Below are 20080 nucleotides of genomic sequence, written 5' to 3' on the forward strand. Positions count from 1 at the left end.
AGAAGATGATATAGTTGCTGGGAGTGCACATCTTTAATCCCAGCATTTCAGGAAGCAGGGGCAGACGGATCCCTGTGAATCAGAGGCCTGGACAGTCACCCAAAGTTCTCCTGTAACGTTGGGGCATTTATCTTCCTGTGATGAGACAGTGCTACTTCTCTGGAAAACGTTGAGTTCTTTGGTTCTTTTTTGTTGTGGTGGTGGTTTTTTGGTTTTGTGTTTTTTTTTTTTTTTTTTTTTTGTTAGTTTTTGTCAGCAGGTCTCCCTGTGTGGCTCTGGCTGTCCTGGAACTTACTGTGTAAACCAGTCTGGCCTTGCAATCACAGAGATCTGCCTTCTTCTACCTTCGAAGTGTTGGGATTAAAGATTTGTGCCATTATGCCCGGCTCTAGTTCTTTCTTTTTTCTTTTTTTTTTTTGGTTTTTTCGAGACAGGGTTTCTCTGTGGTTTTGGAGCCTGTCCTGGAACTAGCTCTTGTAGACCAGGCTGGTCTCGAACTCACAGAGATCCGCCTGCCTCTGCCTCCCGAGTGCTGGGATTAAAGGCGTGCGCCACCACCGCCCGGCTCCTCTAGTTCTTTCTTAAAGGGTAACTAAATTTGCCATAATGACTCAGCAGTCATGCTTTCGTGTCTAGTCACAGAACTTGCACATGAGGGTTCTACACAGCATTATTCATAATGCCCCTCCATTGGAGTCATTATAACTGGTAAACAAATGGACAAAATGTGTTATGTACAGAGAGTAGAAAGGTAGCTAATAATTCATGCTTCCGTGAATTCAAACAATGCTAAATGAAAGGAACCAGTTACGGGAGAGTGTGCACTTGATTTTCTTAGGTGAAGTGCTCAGAGAAAGGTATCAAGTGGGCTAGTGAGCTGGAACTGCCAGAGGGTGAACTATCAGTGAGTGAACATGAGAAGATCATGGAGAGAGGGAACTGTCCTAAAACTGAGTTATAGTTATGGTTGCAAACCTTGGTCAATTTATTTAATACATCATTGAATTTTATATTTGAAATGAGGAACTGTAGCCAGAGACTGCTTGTTTGTTTCCCGGCTGCCCAGACCTGAATAATTACATAGAAACTATATTAATTACAACACTTTGATCTATTATCTCATGTTTTTTAAAAATTTTATTTATATATTTTGTATGTACTCTACATGTACACCTGCAGGCCAGAGAGGGAATTGAACTCAGGATCTCTAGAAGAACAGCCAGTACTCTTAACCTCTGAGCCATCTCTCCAGCCCCTTAGGTCATGTTTATTAACTAGCTCTTACATCTTAAATTAACCCATTTCTATTATTCTGTGTATCGCCACGAGACTGACTTACTGGTTAAGGTTTTGGCATCTGTCTCCTTCAGCAGCTACCCCTTCAGAGTCTCCATGACCCCACCTTCTCTCTCTCTCTCTCTCTCTCTCTCTATATATATATATATATATATATATATATATATATATATTTCCACCTGGCTTTACTCTGCTAAACCAGCTTTATTCATTAGCCAATAAAAGCAACACATGTACAGAAGGGCATCCCATATCATCTCCCCTTTCCTGTCTAATTAAAAAGGAAAGTTTTAACTTTAACATTGTAAAATTATATATGAAAAAACAGGTATCAAGCATTACACTTACAATATTTAGTCTTTTGTATCTGGAAAGTTTCATATCTAATATATCTTTTATCACAATTTAGGAAAACTATAACTGTCTTCAACTCTTCAAAGACCACAGAAGGATATCATATTACCTAAGTAAACAGAAAGTGCATTGTAATCAGCATCTAAAACTTTAGAATTGAAAGAGACATCTTGGTGCCTGAACAGCCAACCAAAGTTCTTCTGTATCCTTGGAGCATCTGTCTGCAGTCTACAGGCCCATAGTATCCAATGGACTTTTCCATGAAGCAGAAAATTTGAAAGACTGTTTCACTTATATTGACAATTTGTTAGTCACTTTCTTCTGTGTGCTGTAGAAGGCCTGGCAGACTCTTTCATGGAGCAGGAACCCTGAAGGACTGTCTCACCTTCTTTATGCAAGTTCAACAGTCATTTTCTGTAGATCCTGCATGTCCAGTTTAAACAGCACACCATCAAGCAGTTCAGGCAAGAGCAGTTTCTTTCCCAAATGGGTAGCAAATCCATAAGGAGGTTCTTCAGTGCCCATCATCTCTCGAAGTAATTGGTGCTGCCAGAAGTAGACATGTCTTACTGTCAAGAAAAGTCTAAGTTCTTAAAACATGTTAAATACCATATTCTGTAGGTCTTTGAAATGTTTGAAGATTATCTATCTGAAATATATCTCTGTATATCTAGAAAATCTAACATGACTACAATTTGTCTATTATAAATGACTATCTCTTAATCTGTATTTTTAATTATATGTCACATTTTCAAATTAGCTGCATAAACATAATGCCTTAAACAAGAGGAGAAATACATATACACAATGTGACAAAATTGACCTTAGATTTATATACGACCAAGATCCATACCAGTGCAAAGTATTCACTTCTGTTTCATATCCACTCTTTAAGAGAGAGAGAGAGAGAAATTGACTGACTGTGACTATTAATCAACTATCACCAACCCTTTTAAAATGAAAATAAACATTTATAAGCAATCATCTTGGAATTTGGGCATAGTTCTTTCCAAACTGCTTCCTGCTGTTTGTTGGGTGAAGTACTTTTAGGATTCACAGAGACCTTTGGGGAGGGGCTTGTTTCATTAAACCACATTAGCCTGAAAGGAATCCACAGGTTCTCATCTTCTGTTTAAACAAAAGCAGAATCTTTTTTTTTAAAACTCAAATTTTGAAATAAAGATACCTTTAGGCCCCAGAATCAAATGTCTCTCTGCAGTCAAAAAATTCAAAGAAAACATAATAATATGCATAATCCAGATCCTTTGTGTATTATCTGTCTCTACGTGAAGTTTTTACTCTATTACTTTTTAATTTTATTATCTTGATCACTTTATGTCTGTCTGTACTCATATATTATTTTTACTGTCTCTTTAAAGACTTTGTTTTACTTTAAAAACGATTCCCTTTTTATAACTGTCTGTACGCTTTTTTTTCTCTCCCCCAAGCCTATGTGCATTTTTAAACACACTGTGTCTCATTTAGAGGTCTTTCATGTCGAATCTGTCCTCTTGTGTATCTGAAATCATTTTCTGACAAGGAATATTTTAAAATCCTAAGCATTGTGGTTGCAGCAGCCCTTGATGCTGGCTCCATATCTCTTGGCCTTTCAATATGCCAGAGGTACATTTACTGCCAGCTCTGGAACTGCTGAATCAGAGCTGTGCTCACCATCTCAGCTCTGGGAAGCACCATGCAGCACAGAAACCCTTTTTATCTGAGTAAAAGTTAAATCTGCCATGCAATGTGCTGCATGGCCTAGAAATGTCTCCGTGTATGGCGGCAGGAATCTACAATGCTTTCCTGCCTGTGCACGCCTAGCAGACCCATCTCACTGCTTGCCCTGCAGGGGTGCTGAGCAGCAGGCATGCTCTCAGCTACTTTCCTCCTAACCTGACCAGAAGAGTGTGACTGACCATGCGAGTTAGCCCCAACCATATGGGTGCCGTTTTATAGGTGGTGACTGCTCATTTGTTTCCTGGCCACACATACCCAAATAATCACACAGAAACTATATTAATTACAACACTGTTTGGTCTCTTAGCGCAGGTTTTTAATTAACTCTTACATCCTAAATTAACCCGTTTCTATTATTCTGTGTATAGCCACGAGACTGTGGCTTACCGGATAAGGTTAAGGTTTTGGTGTCTGGGTGTCTGTCTCCTTCAGCAGCTACATAAAGTCTCCCTGACTCTGCCCCCCCTCTCTTTCTCTCTCTCTCTCTCTCTCTCTCTCTCTCTCTCTCTCTCTCTCTCTGTTCAAATTTCCCGCCTGGCTTTACTCTGCTAAGCCATTGGCCAAAAGAATTTATTCATAGCCAATAAAAACAACACATATACAAAAGGACATCCCACATCAAGGGACCTGTTTTTTGTTTTTTTTTTTTTTTTTGTTTTGTTTTGTTTTTTTTTTTTGGTTTTTCGAGACAGGGTTTCTCTGTGGTTTTGGAGCCTGTCCTGGAACTAGCTCTTGTAGACCAGGCTGGTCTCGAACTCACAGAGATTCACCTGCCTCTGCCTCCCGAGTGCTGGGATTAAAGGCGTGCGCCACCACCGCCCGGCTAAGGGACCTGTTTGTACATTTTTAATATGCCTTTTAAAAGTATAAAAGGAGCTAGGAGAATGGCTAAGTCTTATACTATCTATGTAACCATGAGGATGCAAATTCACATGCCCAATAACCACATAAAAAAGCCTAATATGACTTTGTCCTGTAACCCCATTGCTATGGAGTATAGAGAAAGGAGGATCCCTGGGGCTTCCTAGTCTTCAGTCTTGTTCCAGGTTCAGTGAGAGACCCTGTCTCAAGGGAATTATGCAGAACATAATATACCAGAAAAACCAATATCTTTCTCTGCCTTCTACAAATTCGCACAGACTTGCACAAGCTTACACACATACAACATTTCTTTAAAGTCTTACGTGCATAACTAAGAGTCAACTAACAATATTGATAATAGTTTCTTATTAATAAAGTCTCCAAACTGGAAACAATTGGTACATTTTAATTGTCATTTAGGTTTGTAGGTTTCTCTTTTGTTTTGTCTCTAATTTCCCCTTAGGGTGGACTATGCTAGTTTCCTTCCAAAATCATTTAATATGTCATGAGTTCTTAACTGTGAAAACAGAATCAGTTGGTTTGTATGGGATAGAACTATCTTCATGGGTGATGTAGTACTCACACCTTTTCAGAGTCCCAGTGGTCAGTCTCCTTTGTAAAATTAAAAATAGTCAAATGCAATGTGATAGACTTTAAGTGTTTGTAGTTTGACTTAGTTAATTCCTTTTTCTTTTTAAATGGCTGGCAATCATTTTGAAATGGAAGTAAAATGAAAACTTGAAATATTTTGGCAAAATTGTTTAAATCTGAGGTTCGTTGAAGGTGTTTCATTGATTTTTTTTTTATATTGTTCATGTGACTTTATATTTTCCTTGCTTAACTATAAGTCTGTACTTTTTTTGGACTTTAATTGCAAAACCAATTTAGATCATTGTAAATCAAAGTAGAAAAATAGAATTAAAACAGAAGTAGAAATTAAAGTCATTCATCATTTTGACTTGAGGACCACTGTCAACTTTCTATTTTCTCCAGAAATTTTGATATTTATGTAGAAGTACCCATACGATTCTGTTTACAGTGAACTAAGCAGACTGTGAAAGGCTGGTCAAAGATCAGAGATAGGAAAGATGGTTCTGTGAGTCAGGTCACTTTGTTAGCATACCACCCTGCTGGAAAGGATGCACTGTGAAGAATACATACAACGTGGTGCATGTGGTCGACATGCACTTGAGAGCTCTGCGATGGCCTCAGAGGTGGCTCACATGGTGGCCAGTGATGTGAATCAATTTCCGCTGCAAACATCAGGCTGCAGGGGAAAGACAGCATCACACTCAGCAGCATGTGTGTAAGCTCTGTGAGAAAAGATGATTTCTGGTACCTTTCCTATACATCTATGTCCCTTTTTGCACAGTTCTGGGGATCAAGCCAAGGCCCTTGTGTAGATCTAGGCAAGAGCTCTGTCAGCAGCCGGTGTCCTCAGCCAGGCTTCATTTCTGTGTTCTCAGGCTTGTGGAGGGCCTGGCCTTGCACATCACAGATACCAAACATGTATATTTTATGGATGTGATAGGCTCATTGTGTGTATCTATCCTTCATTTGGGAAGTGTGTCATGAGGTTTTTTTTTTCCCATGTTCTCCTAAATGTTAATTGCCATTGCTTTGGGGCTAATTAATTGGCTGTCTTCCTTTACCATATGTAATCTTTTGGCCTTATATTTTGTGAAAAATCTGTTTATGTCAATCATTTGATTAATATCTAGTCATCGTCTACCCAGTGCCAGACATGATACCTAAGGCAGGTGAGCCTGACCCTTGAGAAACATAGATTTTAGTTAACCGTGACACAGCAAGTATGGAAATGTATGCATAAGTAAGCTGATGAACCAAGTAAGATGTTATGGTACTTCAGCCCATGTCAAGATGTCAGGAGACTGCTCAAAGCACATGGCATTGGCTTGAGATTGGAATGGTAACACAGTCATGAGATTTTCTTGGTGAAAGCCATTCCCTGTAGTCACAAGCAAGAACAGTGTTCCAAAGTAGGAACAGACAGCAAGACTCAGGGTAGTGAACAGGCCACCATGGCTCCAAATGTGTGATTTACGGTGGGTTTTTCTAGGGTACACAGCGCATCACAAGAAGGTAAGAGAGTGTGATGCTTATGCAGCCAGGTTGGTGGAACTAAAGAGGAAATGAGTTCTGGTCAAAGGGGGGCCGTTTTCTTTTTGAACTAGTAAGATGTTACCAACCCCAAATGAGAATTGCAGTATGTATTGGAGGTTCAGTGACAGAGAAATGTGTCAAACAGTATGGAGAACAGGAGTGGTGTTTTTGTTTCTCCCTTCCCCTTCCCATTTGTACGTGAGTGTATGGGTATAAGTATGAATTATATATGTGTGTATGCTGTCTGACACTGATATGTGTCCAATGGAAATTCAGATATGGAAATACTTTAGTATGTAACTGTTGCTCATATACAAATGTGAAGAACTTAGCTATAATTGTCATTGTGTTATGCTGCATGTACATGTATGTATGTGTGTGTTCATATCACTGTGATCACACACATACACATTCAGAGAGAGGTGTTTTCTCCATGAATGACAAGTGATAAAACGCCAGTTCGAGACGAGCACTGCGCTGGGGTTGTAGTCAGGCACGGAACATGTGGCTGTGTATAGGATGGTCCTTTGGGGTTCATGTGATCAGTGCTTATGAAGTTGGAGACTTTTGGTTGACCTTTGTTTTTCCCTGTATGTAGTGACTTGTTTCTTCAGTGCCGTCGGCTATAAATTGATGACAGATTCATTGGCTTTTGCCTAAGATTTTCCTGGTTTTAGGGCTGAAGGTACTAATCACAGAGAAAATTCTCACTACCCTAGCTGTACGACAGGTTATTAGTTTTCTATCAGCTGTTTTTGCTGTGCACATGTGTGGATCAGAAGGGTATGAAAGACAGATGTATGAATATGTTAAAAGTAAAACGTCAAGAATTAGGAAAATGCTACAAATACTGAGTATTAGATTAAGACCCTTTCTGGTTAGTATTAGAGTTTTCAGGAACAAAATGTAATAATAATCCTAAAAGAAATCAGTGTCTCTTCCTGACAAGTCATTGGGGAGTGTGGCATCTTTTCACCATAATTGAGTCAATATTTTAGCATTAAAAGTTTTTCACATTAAAGGGAGGTGGGAAGGGGAGGCATTTGTAAGAATGTAGTGCCACAGTCTTCACTGGACTGACATTTCTATGAAGACAAATTTGGTTTTTCACAAGATTCTCAGTGCCTCTTAGTAAATACTCACTAGATAAATCAAATTAATGAGGAAGGTATGGAGATGAGCATGGAGATAGAGATGAGTTAGTTTAAGCTAGGACATTTGTTGCTACTAATAGCTACCATTTATTTAAACTTAATTTGTGCCAGCCACTGTTCTAAGTGAGTTACATGCATTGACTCATTTAATCCTTATGTTATTACCTCTATTTTTTATAGTTAAAGAAACTGAAGTACTTTGCCCTGATTAATGGAGGGCTAGGATTTTGAATCCTGACAGTCCAGTTCCACAGCTGGGACTCTCTGGGGCAGTGGTTAAGAACACTTTTCTTGGAGAAGACCTGGGTTCAGTACCCACGATCCGCATAGTAGGTCACAGCCATCTACAACTCCAGGTTCAGAGGGACCCAGGGCTCTCTTCTGGCCTCTGCAGACACTAGGAACAAATGTGGTCCATGTAATATACATGCAGGAAACCACTCATACAGATTAAAGTAAAATAAATCTTTAAATATACTGTGCTGATTTATGACTTGGATGACACAGCAACATGGCTGTCCTAACTTCATCCTCCATGGGAAGAGAGGACCTTGCCTTTGCTTTGCAGCCCAGTGCTTGTATTTATTCTAAGCCTGACAAAACGCTGCTTTGTTTGGACTTCACCTCAGCTCCACTCCTCTCCAAATAGTGAATCCTGTAATAACTGCCTTGTCCTGCATTTGCTGAGATGGTACAAGATTCCTCTGGTGTGCGATTTCCTCGTTTGCAGTGCGTCAGAGAACCTGATTTTGTGAGATTAAAGATCTGTTTCTTTGGTTTTAAACTTGCTTGCGCTAGAACACTGCCAACTCTTAAGACCCAGTTTGAACAGAATATAAAGACAGATCAAGATAAGTGTTTCCATTGAAGCTGGCTAGTGAGCACATGTCCACTTGGGCTTCATGCTCAGTGAAAGGACAAGCTCAGGACCCCCAAGACCAAGTTCTCAGCACACAGATGATTTATTGCCCCAGAGGAACAGAGGACATAAGGGACAAAGAAAGGAGATAAAGGGAGAAGGGGAAGGAAAGGGGGCAGGGGTATTTGTCCCCAAAGGGACTGCTTCTGGATAGAAAGGAGACAGGTAGGCACATTGGAAAATGGCACTTTATAAAGGTGTACAGGGAACCCCGTGTTAGGGTGAGGTGTTTAATTTTGATTGGCATGTTAATTGGGGCAACCAAAGGTGGCTTCTGTTTGTTGGACTTCAATACTTTAATAGCTGAACCTTCGTAGTCAGCCTCAGGAGGAGGAAGTGGTCAAACAGAGAAAGAGCCTTGGTGGCTAACTTATGGGATGTGTGGTTTTAGCAAGTCGCGTACTTGGGCTAGTGCCCTTTCACTCAGATTCTGACAAGGGGAATACTGTCTGCGCAGGCCTCTTAACTCTTCCTTCTTCAGTGACTTAGCCAGTCTTCCAAGTTGCGTATAATTACTTGTGTCATTTGTAGCACCAGTTACTGGAGTAGGGTATCAGATCAGTGATTTATTAGCTGTCAGCTATAGGAGTAAGTCTCCCAAATGAGAACATTCCCCCATTTCCAACCCAGTGAAAAATACTGACAGTGACGAGAAGGGAAAATCATGGGGCGGGGTGGATTTTTGTTCGTGTGAGAGCAGCATGCGTTAAATAGCAGAACAGAATCTAAAAGTGACGAGACTCCAGTAAGACTTCATTCCACTATTTTCCCAAAGTAGTGTTTCATGAGCCTTCTTTCCTGTCAGCTCTGGTTGTAGTTTTCTGCCTGTAGTAGTTGGTGAGGCACTCTGCTTTGTGTTTCCTCACAGAGGGATGGGTGTTCGGGGAAGGCACTTACCTGGCACCTGTGCACTGAGGCAGATCCCCGGTCACCAGTTGTTTCTCTGCGCTGTCTTACGGGTAGAGTTGTCCTTGCATCACCTATGTAACACTCTTCAAAGCAGGGTTGGTGCTTTTTGTCCAGGCTGACAGTTCTATACAGAGTACTTACCTCCTAAAGTTCTTGATGCTTACAAATAAAGTGACCGAGGATCTTTTATTTTATCTACACTTTCTTCCTCTTTCCCACCTGTGTGTCTCGGTGATCAGCTGCAAAAATGTTTACTTATTAGCTCTTTAATTTTAATGCTACAACGTTGGGACGAGAAAACTTGTATATGTTCTATAGTCCATGTTCAAACTTTTCTGTTTCTAGGACCATTTATTAGTATAGTATACAGCCTGATATCCACCCTCTTAATGAATTTAGGTATCTAATACAGTCTTGTTGCTATAAGAAGACTGTTATACAAAAGAGTTTGTGACTATGTGTGATTGAAATTTGTAGCCTTTGAACATCAGCTCCTCACCCCACCTCTCCTCCAGTCTTTGGTAGTGATCATTCTATTTTCTGTTAGATTGGCTATTTTAAATTCTTGGTGCAAGTTAGAATCCTGTAGAACTTTTGGGTTACTGGCTTTTCATTTAGCATATTAGCCTTCAGTTCCATTCATGTTAGCTGTTAATGAAAAAAACAAGTTTCATTTTAAACGGAATAAGGTAGTCTTCTGGAGCCATTTTGAGTGACCTAGTCCCAGGAACACAGATTTAGGTTACCCTGATTTCCATGTTCCAACATGGAAGCAGTTTCACAAGGTTTTTATAGTTTTGCAGAACAAAGGAAGTCATAAATCAAGGCAAGCTTAAAACGCATTGGTGGTGTCTTAGGGTTTCTATTGCTGCGAAGAGACACCATGACCATGGCAGCTCTTATAAAGGAAGCATTTAATTGGGTGTACTTGCAGTTTCAGAGATTTAGTCCATTATCTTCATGGTGGGACTTGGCGGCATGCAGGCAGACATGGTGCTGGAGAAGGAGCTAAGAGTTCTACATCTTAATCCCGAGACAACAGAAATCAACTGAGTGTAGTTTGAGCATAGAAGACCTCAGAGCCCACCCCTACAGTGACACACTTCTCCAACAAGGCCATACCTCCTAATAATGTCACTCCCTTCACGGGGCTTTTTATATTTTTCAATCTACCATAGGTGGATATACCAAAGAGGTGGGCACAGTGAGATGGGGAAGCTATTCTGTAGGACTAAGATGCTGTCTGATGACATTCTTAGATTTTGGATTGGTAGAAGCTAGTGGTCTGCTAAGTCAGTAGATTCTAAAAAAGATTTTTATTCATTAGCACAAGATATTAGTTTCATTACAGAATGGAGCGAGGATGTTCAGCTTCTGAACCTGCAGAATCCCATTCTCTACATGGCACTGAAAGTTCATTTGGTCCATCAATCTCTATACAGACTCCAGACTTAAGGAGTTTATGATTCACAGCCAGACATAGCTGCTTTTCAGGAATTTTTGTAACAAGGCACATAACAGGATTTCCATTTTATTTTATGGCTGAATGGTATTTCATTGTGTGTATGTATATCTGCATGTGTGTGTGTTTATAACATTGTTTATGTATCCCATTTATTTGTCAGTGGATATGTGGGTTGTTGCTACCTCAGTTATTATGAACAATACTGCATTGAACAAGAAGATGCAAATACTCTTAGATCCTGTTTTCATTTGAGTATCTGCTCAAAAGCAGTATTACTGGATCATATGGATCTGATTTGAGGAAACCTCTGAATTGTTTTCTATAGTGTTACAGGGAGCCCTGCAGAGATGACCACTCAGACACGGTTTCTACCAGATGAAAGTCTTAATTGCCGGCTACTGGCATTACACACAGATATTTAGGTCCTAAGTGTAGCCCAGATGTCCACAGCACAGGGTTTTTGAAGGCAAAAATCACATCCTGGCAGCTCTCTTGGCAACTGCAGGGGGGCTTTGCAGAAGCAGGCAGTTTAACAGAAGCTAGCTGTGGTGGCATCTTGACTTCAGGGTCCGAGGATAGAGTTTGGTAGTTTTCCATGGAATTTTCCATCAAGATAAAATTATTGATAAGGCTGAAATGGCCTCAGCAAAAATACAAGATAGAGGACCTCTGTGTTCTTTGCCCTGTCACATTCTCCACTGGATCTGTGGGCATGAGTCATATCGTTGACTTTGCCCCGTTTTAGGGGGCATAGTTACTAGCTGAGTTTATTCTTTGGTTGATGTAGCTGACATTGCAGTTGAGGATGTAGGTCCTCTTGTTAGCTTGCTCAAAATAAAAGTCAACTGCCAGCCTGGCAGTAAGGTGGTCAGCAATGGGAACCAGGTAAACAGAGACTAATACCAAATACCTGAGTGTAGTCCCAGCCAGATGGAATACTTTGATTTGGCTATAAACTAGCAGAGTAGGCTCCCCATCGAGAGGGCCAGGCAAATACCATGGCAGGTCCCTAAGAACTCAATTAAGAATTAGACCTCAGTTCCAGCCTCCTGAAACTGAGCAAGTCAGTTTCTGAGGAAGAAACAAAATGCACTCAGTCACCGTGACACGAGACACACACACACACACACACACACACACACACACACCAGTAAGGACAAGGAGAATCTCATTTACTAGGACAGGACCAACTCCCCTCCTCCCATCAGGTACCTCAAGGCAATAACGGAATAAGGGACTTGTCCAGACTTGTCCAAAAATGGAAACTCTATAGTCTTAACCCACCCCTGCTAGCCCTAACCAATTAGAAACATACTGATAGCATTGTCACTTGCATAAACCAATCCTGGATAGAATGAGCACACTGCTTTTAGAATTCCTTTAGTTGTGTATGAAAGATCCTGAAAACTTTTTTTTTCCCCCACCACCGTTTTTGCCTTTGTGTTGGATACGCAGTCCCAGCATGCTTAGTACCTTCTCAAGATAATAAACGCTCTTACTGATTGCATACATGGATGGTGGTCTTCTGTGGGGCTTTTCCAGGACCCTAACATCCCTAACAATAGTAGCTGTACAATTTCATATGCTTATCAACCATATCCAAGAGGTCCAATTTCTTGGCATCCTCAGAAACACTATTTGTAATTTCAAATTTTAAAGATTGACAAATGAAAATTGTATATATTTATAGTTGTACATAAGATGTTTTATCTTTATACATCTTGTGAGAATTGCATGCTTGGTCACTCTTCATTAAATTTTTAATGGAGTTATTTGATTGCTTGCTTCCTATATTTTAGACAGTAGCCTCTTACCAGGTGGGTGGTCTGCAGGTGTTTTCCTTCGTTGAGTAGGCTGCCTTTTCCAAGTCTATTGTTTTCTTTCCAATGCAAAGATTATAGTCACACTGTTCTTATTTTTGTTTTGTTGTTGTTCTCTGTGTTTTTGGCCTTGTTTTGATATCATTTGCTAAGACCAATGCTACGAATGTTTTTGCCTGTTTTTCCTAGGAGCTTTTCAATTTCTAGTCTTGCATTTAAGTTCTTAATTCATTTCTGAGTCATTTTTATCTCTGTACGTGAACTGTGCTGGTTCTTTTTTTTTTTTTTTTTTTTGGACGTGTGGACATCCAGTTCTCTTGGCACCGTTTGTTGTAAAGACTGCCATTTTCCTTTTGTATAATTTTGGCACCCTATGAAAGGGTTTTTGATCAGATGTGCATGAGTTATTACTAGACACCCTAGCTTTTCCATTGTTTTGTAGCTCAGTCCTGATCTTCCTAAGGGTGAATCTGCTTTCTTGCCTTTTCCAACTTCTGAAGTAACATTCCCAAACTCCTGCGCCAGTTGTCAGTTGTCTCCCACAGTCAGGATGGTAGCCCTATCTTAGAGTCATCACTTTTATTGTCCCTGCAAACCCCTTTGCCACATAACATTCATCAGTTTCTGGGACAAAGACCCCTGGAGACTGTCATTGAATTTTCATCTGTTTATTACAGTTAACGTTTATTGAATGTTTCCTATATGTTAGGTATAATCTTATACTGTATTTGTTCTAAGAACTTCACATGACTATATTTTTCTGCCTCTTTTGTAATTCTTCATTCATTACATGGTCTGCTTGTCAGCTTACCTGTTTATTTCAGGGTTTTGTCTTGTTTTTCAGACAGGATTTCTCTGTAGCTTTGGGACCTTCCCTGGAACTAGAGCTCTTATAGACCAGGTTGGCCTCGAACTCACTGAGATCCACCTGCCTCTGCTCCCTGTCATGCCCCCCACCCCCCCCACCCCCGCTGGGATTAAAGGCCTGCCTGGCTTATCTCAGGTTTTTGTTGTTGTTGTTGTTGTTGTTTTTATGGGGTGGGAGAGTGTGTGGGAGGGATGTGGTGTTACAACTCTGAGGGGAAAGGCATCCTGGCAGTTGGGAGCCGAGGAATACCACAAAATCAAACCTCACACAGGGGTTTATTGGGAAAGACACAGAAGAATGCCTGTCTCTGCTCAGGTGAGAAGCAACGAAGAATTGAACAGGAGGGCAGGATTTATATAGGGTTTCTTGAGGGTGGAGCTTTTCAGCGTGGCCCAGATTGGTGGGATTCTTTGGCCTGATCTTGGGGTGAGCTCAAGAATTGGTGGGATTCTGTGCCCTAATCCTGGGATAAATTCAGGAATTGGTGGGATTTTGTGACCTGATCCTTGGCGTTTTCCCCCTGTAAGGCGGAACTTGCCCATCTGCATCTTGAGATGCTGGAAGCAGCCGCTATGGCCTTTAGAGTAGTCTGGGTGAGGGTAGAGCAGTGTGGTGGCAGGGCCTGGCCACTCATGCCTCAAGGGGTCTACAGGTGCATCTTCTGAAATGTGAATTCATGTCTTACTCAAAAACTGATGTAGAATTGAAAAGCAATCTAGGAAGTTATCTCATTATCTTTCTGCCCTTTGTTGTCCTAGCTAAGTGTGTTAGGAACTTTTTCCTTGTTTACTTATCTTTGGAATTTCATACAAGCTTTGAAGAAAGTTCTCTGAGTCAGCTATTCAACTCGTTTGGTTTACTAATTCATAAGCTGTGTTTTCTTTTTTTCCTACCTAAGTTTACATACCTCAGTTACCTTACTAACTGAAGGTGTGGAAGCTTTCTTTGAATTTTGACATGTTGGTTTAGCTTGTATATACTCATAATCATAGGGGGTGATATATTTGGGTCAGTAACACTTCATAGGAAACAATGTTGAAACTGAAAAGGGGGAGTAAATGGTCCAAAGTATAAGGCTTGCCAGTTGTTGCTTAACACTAGCCCCAGCGTTGTTGTTCTCAACTGATGTCCCCTGGAGGAGCTGTGTGCTCCTGTGTATGGATCCACTCAGATGTGTCACATGCTAAGGATATGGAAGTCAGGTAGGCCTGATCCTGACCTAGAGGACTGTGTTCTAGTGAGGATATAGACACAGACATGATGTGTGTGGAGATGACTGTATAGTTAATAGGTTACTGTAGTTCATAGAGAAGACCCTGCTAAGGTGGCTGTGTGATACAGGAGCCCTGGTCTTACACAAGTGTGTCTTCACCTTATGGGAGGAGGTAAGACTCACCTGTCGTTCAGTTGTCTCATTAAATGCCCTTCCTCCTCGTGTCTCTCCTCACACTGCCCATAGATCGTTTTCTCTGTAATGTCCACTAATAACTGTTAGGCCTCCCGAGAGAGAAAGCTTCAGCCGTTGAGTGTTGTGCTGACTAGATCAACCTTGACCATATACAGCTCTTGCATGGGACTGCAGACAGTAATATTCCAGGACAGGTGACAAAGCAAATGTTCAGACCCTCCAAAGTATTTCACATGTCCATGAAACTAACTTGAATTTCTTCCTAATAAACTAAAGATCAGGAATTCTTAAAGGGGTGTGTAATGAACACACACGGGGACTGGGTGATATGAATTTTTGAGAATTCCCTGTTCTCCTTTAGGGACTTGTGATTTTGCACACATAGACTTAAGGAATTAAGGTCCTGACACACCATCTCCTCTCCACTACTTTTTCCCTTGTAATTAGGACATAGAGTGAGGAGGGATTGAGCTGAGTTCGGACGGTTCCTGACTAGGCTACTTCAAGTCAATAAGAAAACACCATGGCCAGAAATGTCAGGGCTTCTTACTCTGACAGTCTCATGCTTCGATGTGAGCAGTCATGGGTAGAGCCATCTTTTTTACTTTGCCATTAATATCTATTTTATTTGACTGTCCATGGGTTATTATACGAAACATTGAGTTGCTTTGGTTTAGGTGTGAGTGCGCCCTTTATTTCCTCTCTCTCCTGCCTCTGGTTCACACTACCCTCCCTGCACTTGGGTTTCTCTCCATGCTCGCTCATTAGTCACAGCTTGTGATAGATAGTGCTGTGAGATTGCCAGGTCTTATTTTGAAGAATTTGGACAAGCAAGGCGCAGGGCTTACAATTATTAGCCTCTCTCAACCTTCCACTGTCGGGAAAGGGCTAAGCGGAAGAGGCCTGTGCACAGGGGTCACCCTTAGGCACGCTGCTAGACTGTGGGCCCTTCCAGCACTGTAGAGATCACCACCTTCATGTACCCAGGGTTAGGTCTTCCTCTAACTTGACAAATGATTGCCTCTTTATGCTGAATGTTAGTGATTCTCCTGTCTCTTCTCCATTGGCCTGTCTAAAGGTGTGTGGCTACCACAACCAGCCAGATGTTGTTTAGTAACAAGGAAAGGAATGGGTATTTCCTACTGAAGACTATTTATAGTATGTATTTCCTTGATAATGCCCAAGGTGTGATAGTACTAGCAGTAAATGTCTGTATGGAAACTATTACCCTGCCAGGTTTTTTCCAGGTGTGCAGCCCTGTGAGGTCAGTTGTCTTTTTTACTGAGCAGGAAATCAGCACAAAGAGATAAGTAATTTGTCTAAGTGTGTATGCCAAGTGAACAGAATTGGAACCCAGAAGTCTGGGGTGGACACTTGTACTTTTCATTGCAGTGCTGTGTTCCTCTCAAGTAAGGTTGGAATTGTTATTAAAAGTAATGCCACTAGTGAACTGGTTGCATTGGATATAAAATTTTTAACTATGTTGTAGTTAATCATAAGTTTGTTATCTTCACATGTTTTAAAGTAAATGAGTATTTTGACTCTTACCGTTATACTTGCTTTGTGTCCTAGGAGAAGACTTTGCGGTTGTACAGCAAGAGATCATTATGATGAAAGACTGCAAACACCCAAACATTGTTGCTTATTTTGGAAGCTATCTCAGGTACATTGTTTATTTTCATTTTGAAAACAGTAATGATTCCATCACCTAATTCACCTAACAGAATAGCATTGACTCCAATGCTGCGGTTCATGCTTAGAGGATAGGATCTTTTCTTTTCACAGAGTGGAATTTTTCTTTAGACCTGTTATGCTGATTCTGTGCAGTGTCACCATCTTGTGACTTGGGCATTCTGGGTGTGGTTTTGGCGAGGAAGCTGTCTGCTGACCCTTTCGTCTAGGCTTAAGAGTTCAGTCAGGAGCATTCATTCCCAAAGTAACTTTTTTGTTTGTTTAAGGGATTTTTTTTTCTGTGTCCTGCTTCTGCTCTCATTCTTTGCTTCATTTTGTCCTAAAGACTAGAAACTATAATTATTTCTACAACATACTTTTCCAGGACCCAAAGTGAACTTTTGACTCTGAACTCAGCTCTTGTGTTGTTTGAGCAGGTCAATGCCATGGAGGAGCCCCTTAAACAAACCTGGCTCTTCTCACTGTCTGCACAGTGAGTCTGACACCGTGACCTAGTTGCTTTTAAGGTGTCTCTTAACAGGAAGGTTGGAGAATGTTTTCCTCTGCTCCTGGCAGGGGGCCACTATGCCCGTTACAGGCTCCTATTCTCACATGACCCACATACAGAGCATGTTGAACACAGGGTAGAGCCCCTGGGGAATTCTGTCCCTTGTCTCCTCCTTTGTTAAAAGCAAAGCGAACCAGCTTTCCTCACCCTGTTAGAGTCTGTTAAACCGGGTAGGTTGGGTGGAGACAGGAAAGAGATCACTAGTCCTCTCACATCGGGTAGGTTTGTGCCATGCACAGTTCCAGATGTTTTGATACTCCTTCAATGGGGAGTGGTTCGAATAGCAGCCCGAAAGATACATCTTCAGTACCTGTCCTGTGGCAGGAAGTGGGCCCAAAGGGGCAGTTACTGTCTGTATCAGCTTGAAGAAACATCTCCTAAAATCATTTAAGTTTATGGTGCTAGTAATTGATTCCAAATACAGAAAGAGTCACCATTGCAAAAGGACTCACTCACCTGCTGCTGCTGGTCCTGACAGAGTGCCTGACCTGGACTCTACTCAAACAGCGTTCCAGATGTTCTTGGCCAGGCTGGTCTTCTGAGGAGAGCTGCTGTGCTTCCCTGGGCACCTGGGTCTAATCATGTTTCCCAAGTACTGTGGGGCATGCAAAACCAACTACTTATATGCCGCCCTTCATGTGGTAAAATGACCGTGGTCTGTAATATACAAGTTAGGGGCTTGATTGAAAATGTCAGAATCTACAATGTAATTTATGATAAGTTATTTCGTCATTGGCTGTCTCCATCTCTTCCTCGGTAACATGGAGGTGCTAGCACCTATGTGATGAGGCACCCATGAGGACTAAGTGTAAGTACATGTGAAATGGGAAGAGTGGCGCGGAGGATGTGATGTGAAGCTCACTGAATGTCACCGCTGCTGCGCTCGCTGTTCTGAAAATCCCGTCATTCCAGTGCCTCGTCTCATCACCTCCTCAGTTAGCCGTGTGCTTCTTAGTATGTTATTTCCAGCTTAGAAACAAGATGCTTGAAAGGGTTTAGCATCAAGTTTGCTTTTATTTTATTTTTGTCCAAATGTAAAGATTATAGTGAAATTCTTTTCCTTAAACCAAAATTAAAACAAAGTTATTTTGAAAAATAAGACTTGAGTTCTTTTGGTGTTATGGGATGTAATGTGAGGATGCTGCTTCAGCTAGGTGACTGTGTCCCACTGTACAGGCATGCTAGTGAAATGACAGGAAAGCAAATGGAGCAACAAAAGAACACAGCCTTCCTTCCTTTCTCTAGCTCTCTTCTACTGTCTTGTTGATTCCTGATTAAGTACGGACTGGGACCAAAGAGGGGCATGGAATCCTAAGAATTAGGTCTGTATTGTGTTCAGGCTGGAGAGAACTGAGAGATCTTGTCGCCCAGTCCATTCTTTCTCAGATGAGAAAACAGGGCGTAATAGAACCTTTCTTCTTGAGGCTCGGTTGCTTGTTACTGGCAGGATTTAAACCTGGCTCTGCCCATTCCCTCACTGATACCTCTTTGTGGAACCAACTGATTTTAAAAATGACAAGGGGTTTGGAGTTCAGTACACCACCTCCAAAACACTCTATAATAGCCCTCTTCTGTTGCTGCTGCTGCTGCAGTGTATTATAACAGATTTAGACAAAAGGATGGAGGGGAGTGCATGAGGGATTTGACTTCTGACAGACCTGCCCTTGGGGATCAGAGTCAGCCCCTGATTTTCTCAGTAGATGCCCAGGGCATAGTTAAGTTCGAGAAGTCCCCTTTCTAGCAGCTGTCTGCACTCCTTTCATGGAGAGATCCTGTCTGAGCTCCGGCAGAGCTGAATACTTGATGTCCCAACAGGCTATTTATCACCATTGGCATGAAGTGTAACAAGAGCTACAGAGACTAAGTGTTCTCCTGGTGCCTTAAAATTAAGAAATAACATGCTACATATTTAGTGCACGTTGTCTGAATGTGTTTTTCTTGAAAGAAAAAAGAATTAAAGCACCAAAGACTTATCCCTTAACCCCATTATAACTCAAGTATAATTGTTAGTATACAGTTACTCTTTAAAAGAAACCTTGATGTTGGAGCATATAGATATGAAGAGTTACAAGGGCAGTAGAGTTGTTTGTGCAGATCTTTCCCTTGCCTTTCCCTAGTGTGAGCACAACCGTGCTGTCTTGATCAGATGAAGACATGAACATCAGATCAATGCTCTTGGCAGATCGAACATTTCATTTGGGTCTCACCAATTGTCTGCCAACATATCTTCATATGGTGAGGGGATTGGGACTTGAGAAAACATCAGACTGTGATGGGGGTTGCTACATAGTATATTGGTCACTTTATATTCCCTAAGGAGAGAGCCCGCTGAATGGCTTACTGCCTTTATGTTTTCAAGTATCCGTTTTAAAATGAACCAAAAGATTTCAAATTTGACTCCAAGTTAATGAGCACATATGAAAATGTCCAGCAGTTACTGAACTTTGTATTTTTCACATTGGTGACTTAAGTTGAAGTTGAGTTGTCTTTGTGACTACAGCGATGCAGCCATTGGTGGCCGGGTCTCTCTCCAGGGAAGAGCAGTTTAGTGTGCATTCCCAGGGGTGCTGATTCTTAGTGGTCCTGCTCATAGCTCTTGTTTTACTGTTTAAGTGTGCTGTGTGTGTGAACACTATCAATCACTCATAGTTATTAATTACTTTTCCAAAGTCTGTGGTGTGTGGGAAGATGAAAAGGTAGAGTAAGACTTTCAGATCAGTAAATACTTGTTAGAACTTTTGTTGTTGCCAATTCTAATGAACAGCAAAATGGAAAATTAAAATAGTGAGAGGCACCCCACCTGCTCTGTCTTTATTTGCTTATGTAGGTGTAAGATAGAAAGGTTAATTTTACCAAAAAAAAAAAAAAAAAAAAAACTTCTACACATTTATTGAAGCAGCATATTTATTCCAGTTTAGATACCTAG

At 41.1% G+C, this 20080-nt stretch overlaps 1 protein-coding gene across 9 annotated transcripts in view; it reads left to right on the forward strand.

Annotated features, from left to right (window-relative positions):
* Positions 1-20080, forward strand: part of Map4k3 (mitogen-activated protein kinase kinase kinase kinase 3) — a 161727-nt gene that overhangs the window by 58412 nt on the left and 83235 nt on the right. For all 9 annotated transcript variants that reach the window (XM_057762287.1, XM_057762309.1, XM_057762294.1 and 6 more), the window contains exon 3: positions 16488-16578. In XM_057762287.1, the coding sequence (XP_057618270.1) occupies positions 16488-16578 (91 nt within the window). The remainder of the gene's footprint in view (positions 1-16487; positions 16579-20080) is intronic.

This window comes from Chionomys nivalis, chromosome 1 (assembly GCF_950005125.1).
Source record: "Chionomys nivalis chromosome 1, mChiNiv1.1, whole genome shotgun sequence".
NCBI lineage: Eukaryota > Metazoa > Chordata > Mammalia > Rodentia > Cricetidae > Chionomys > Chionomys nivalis.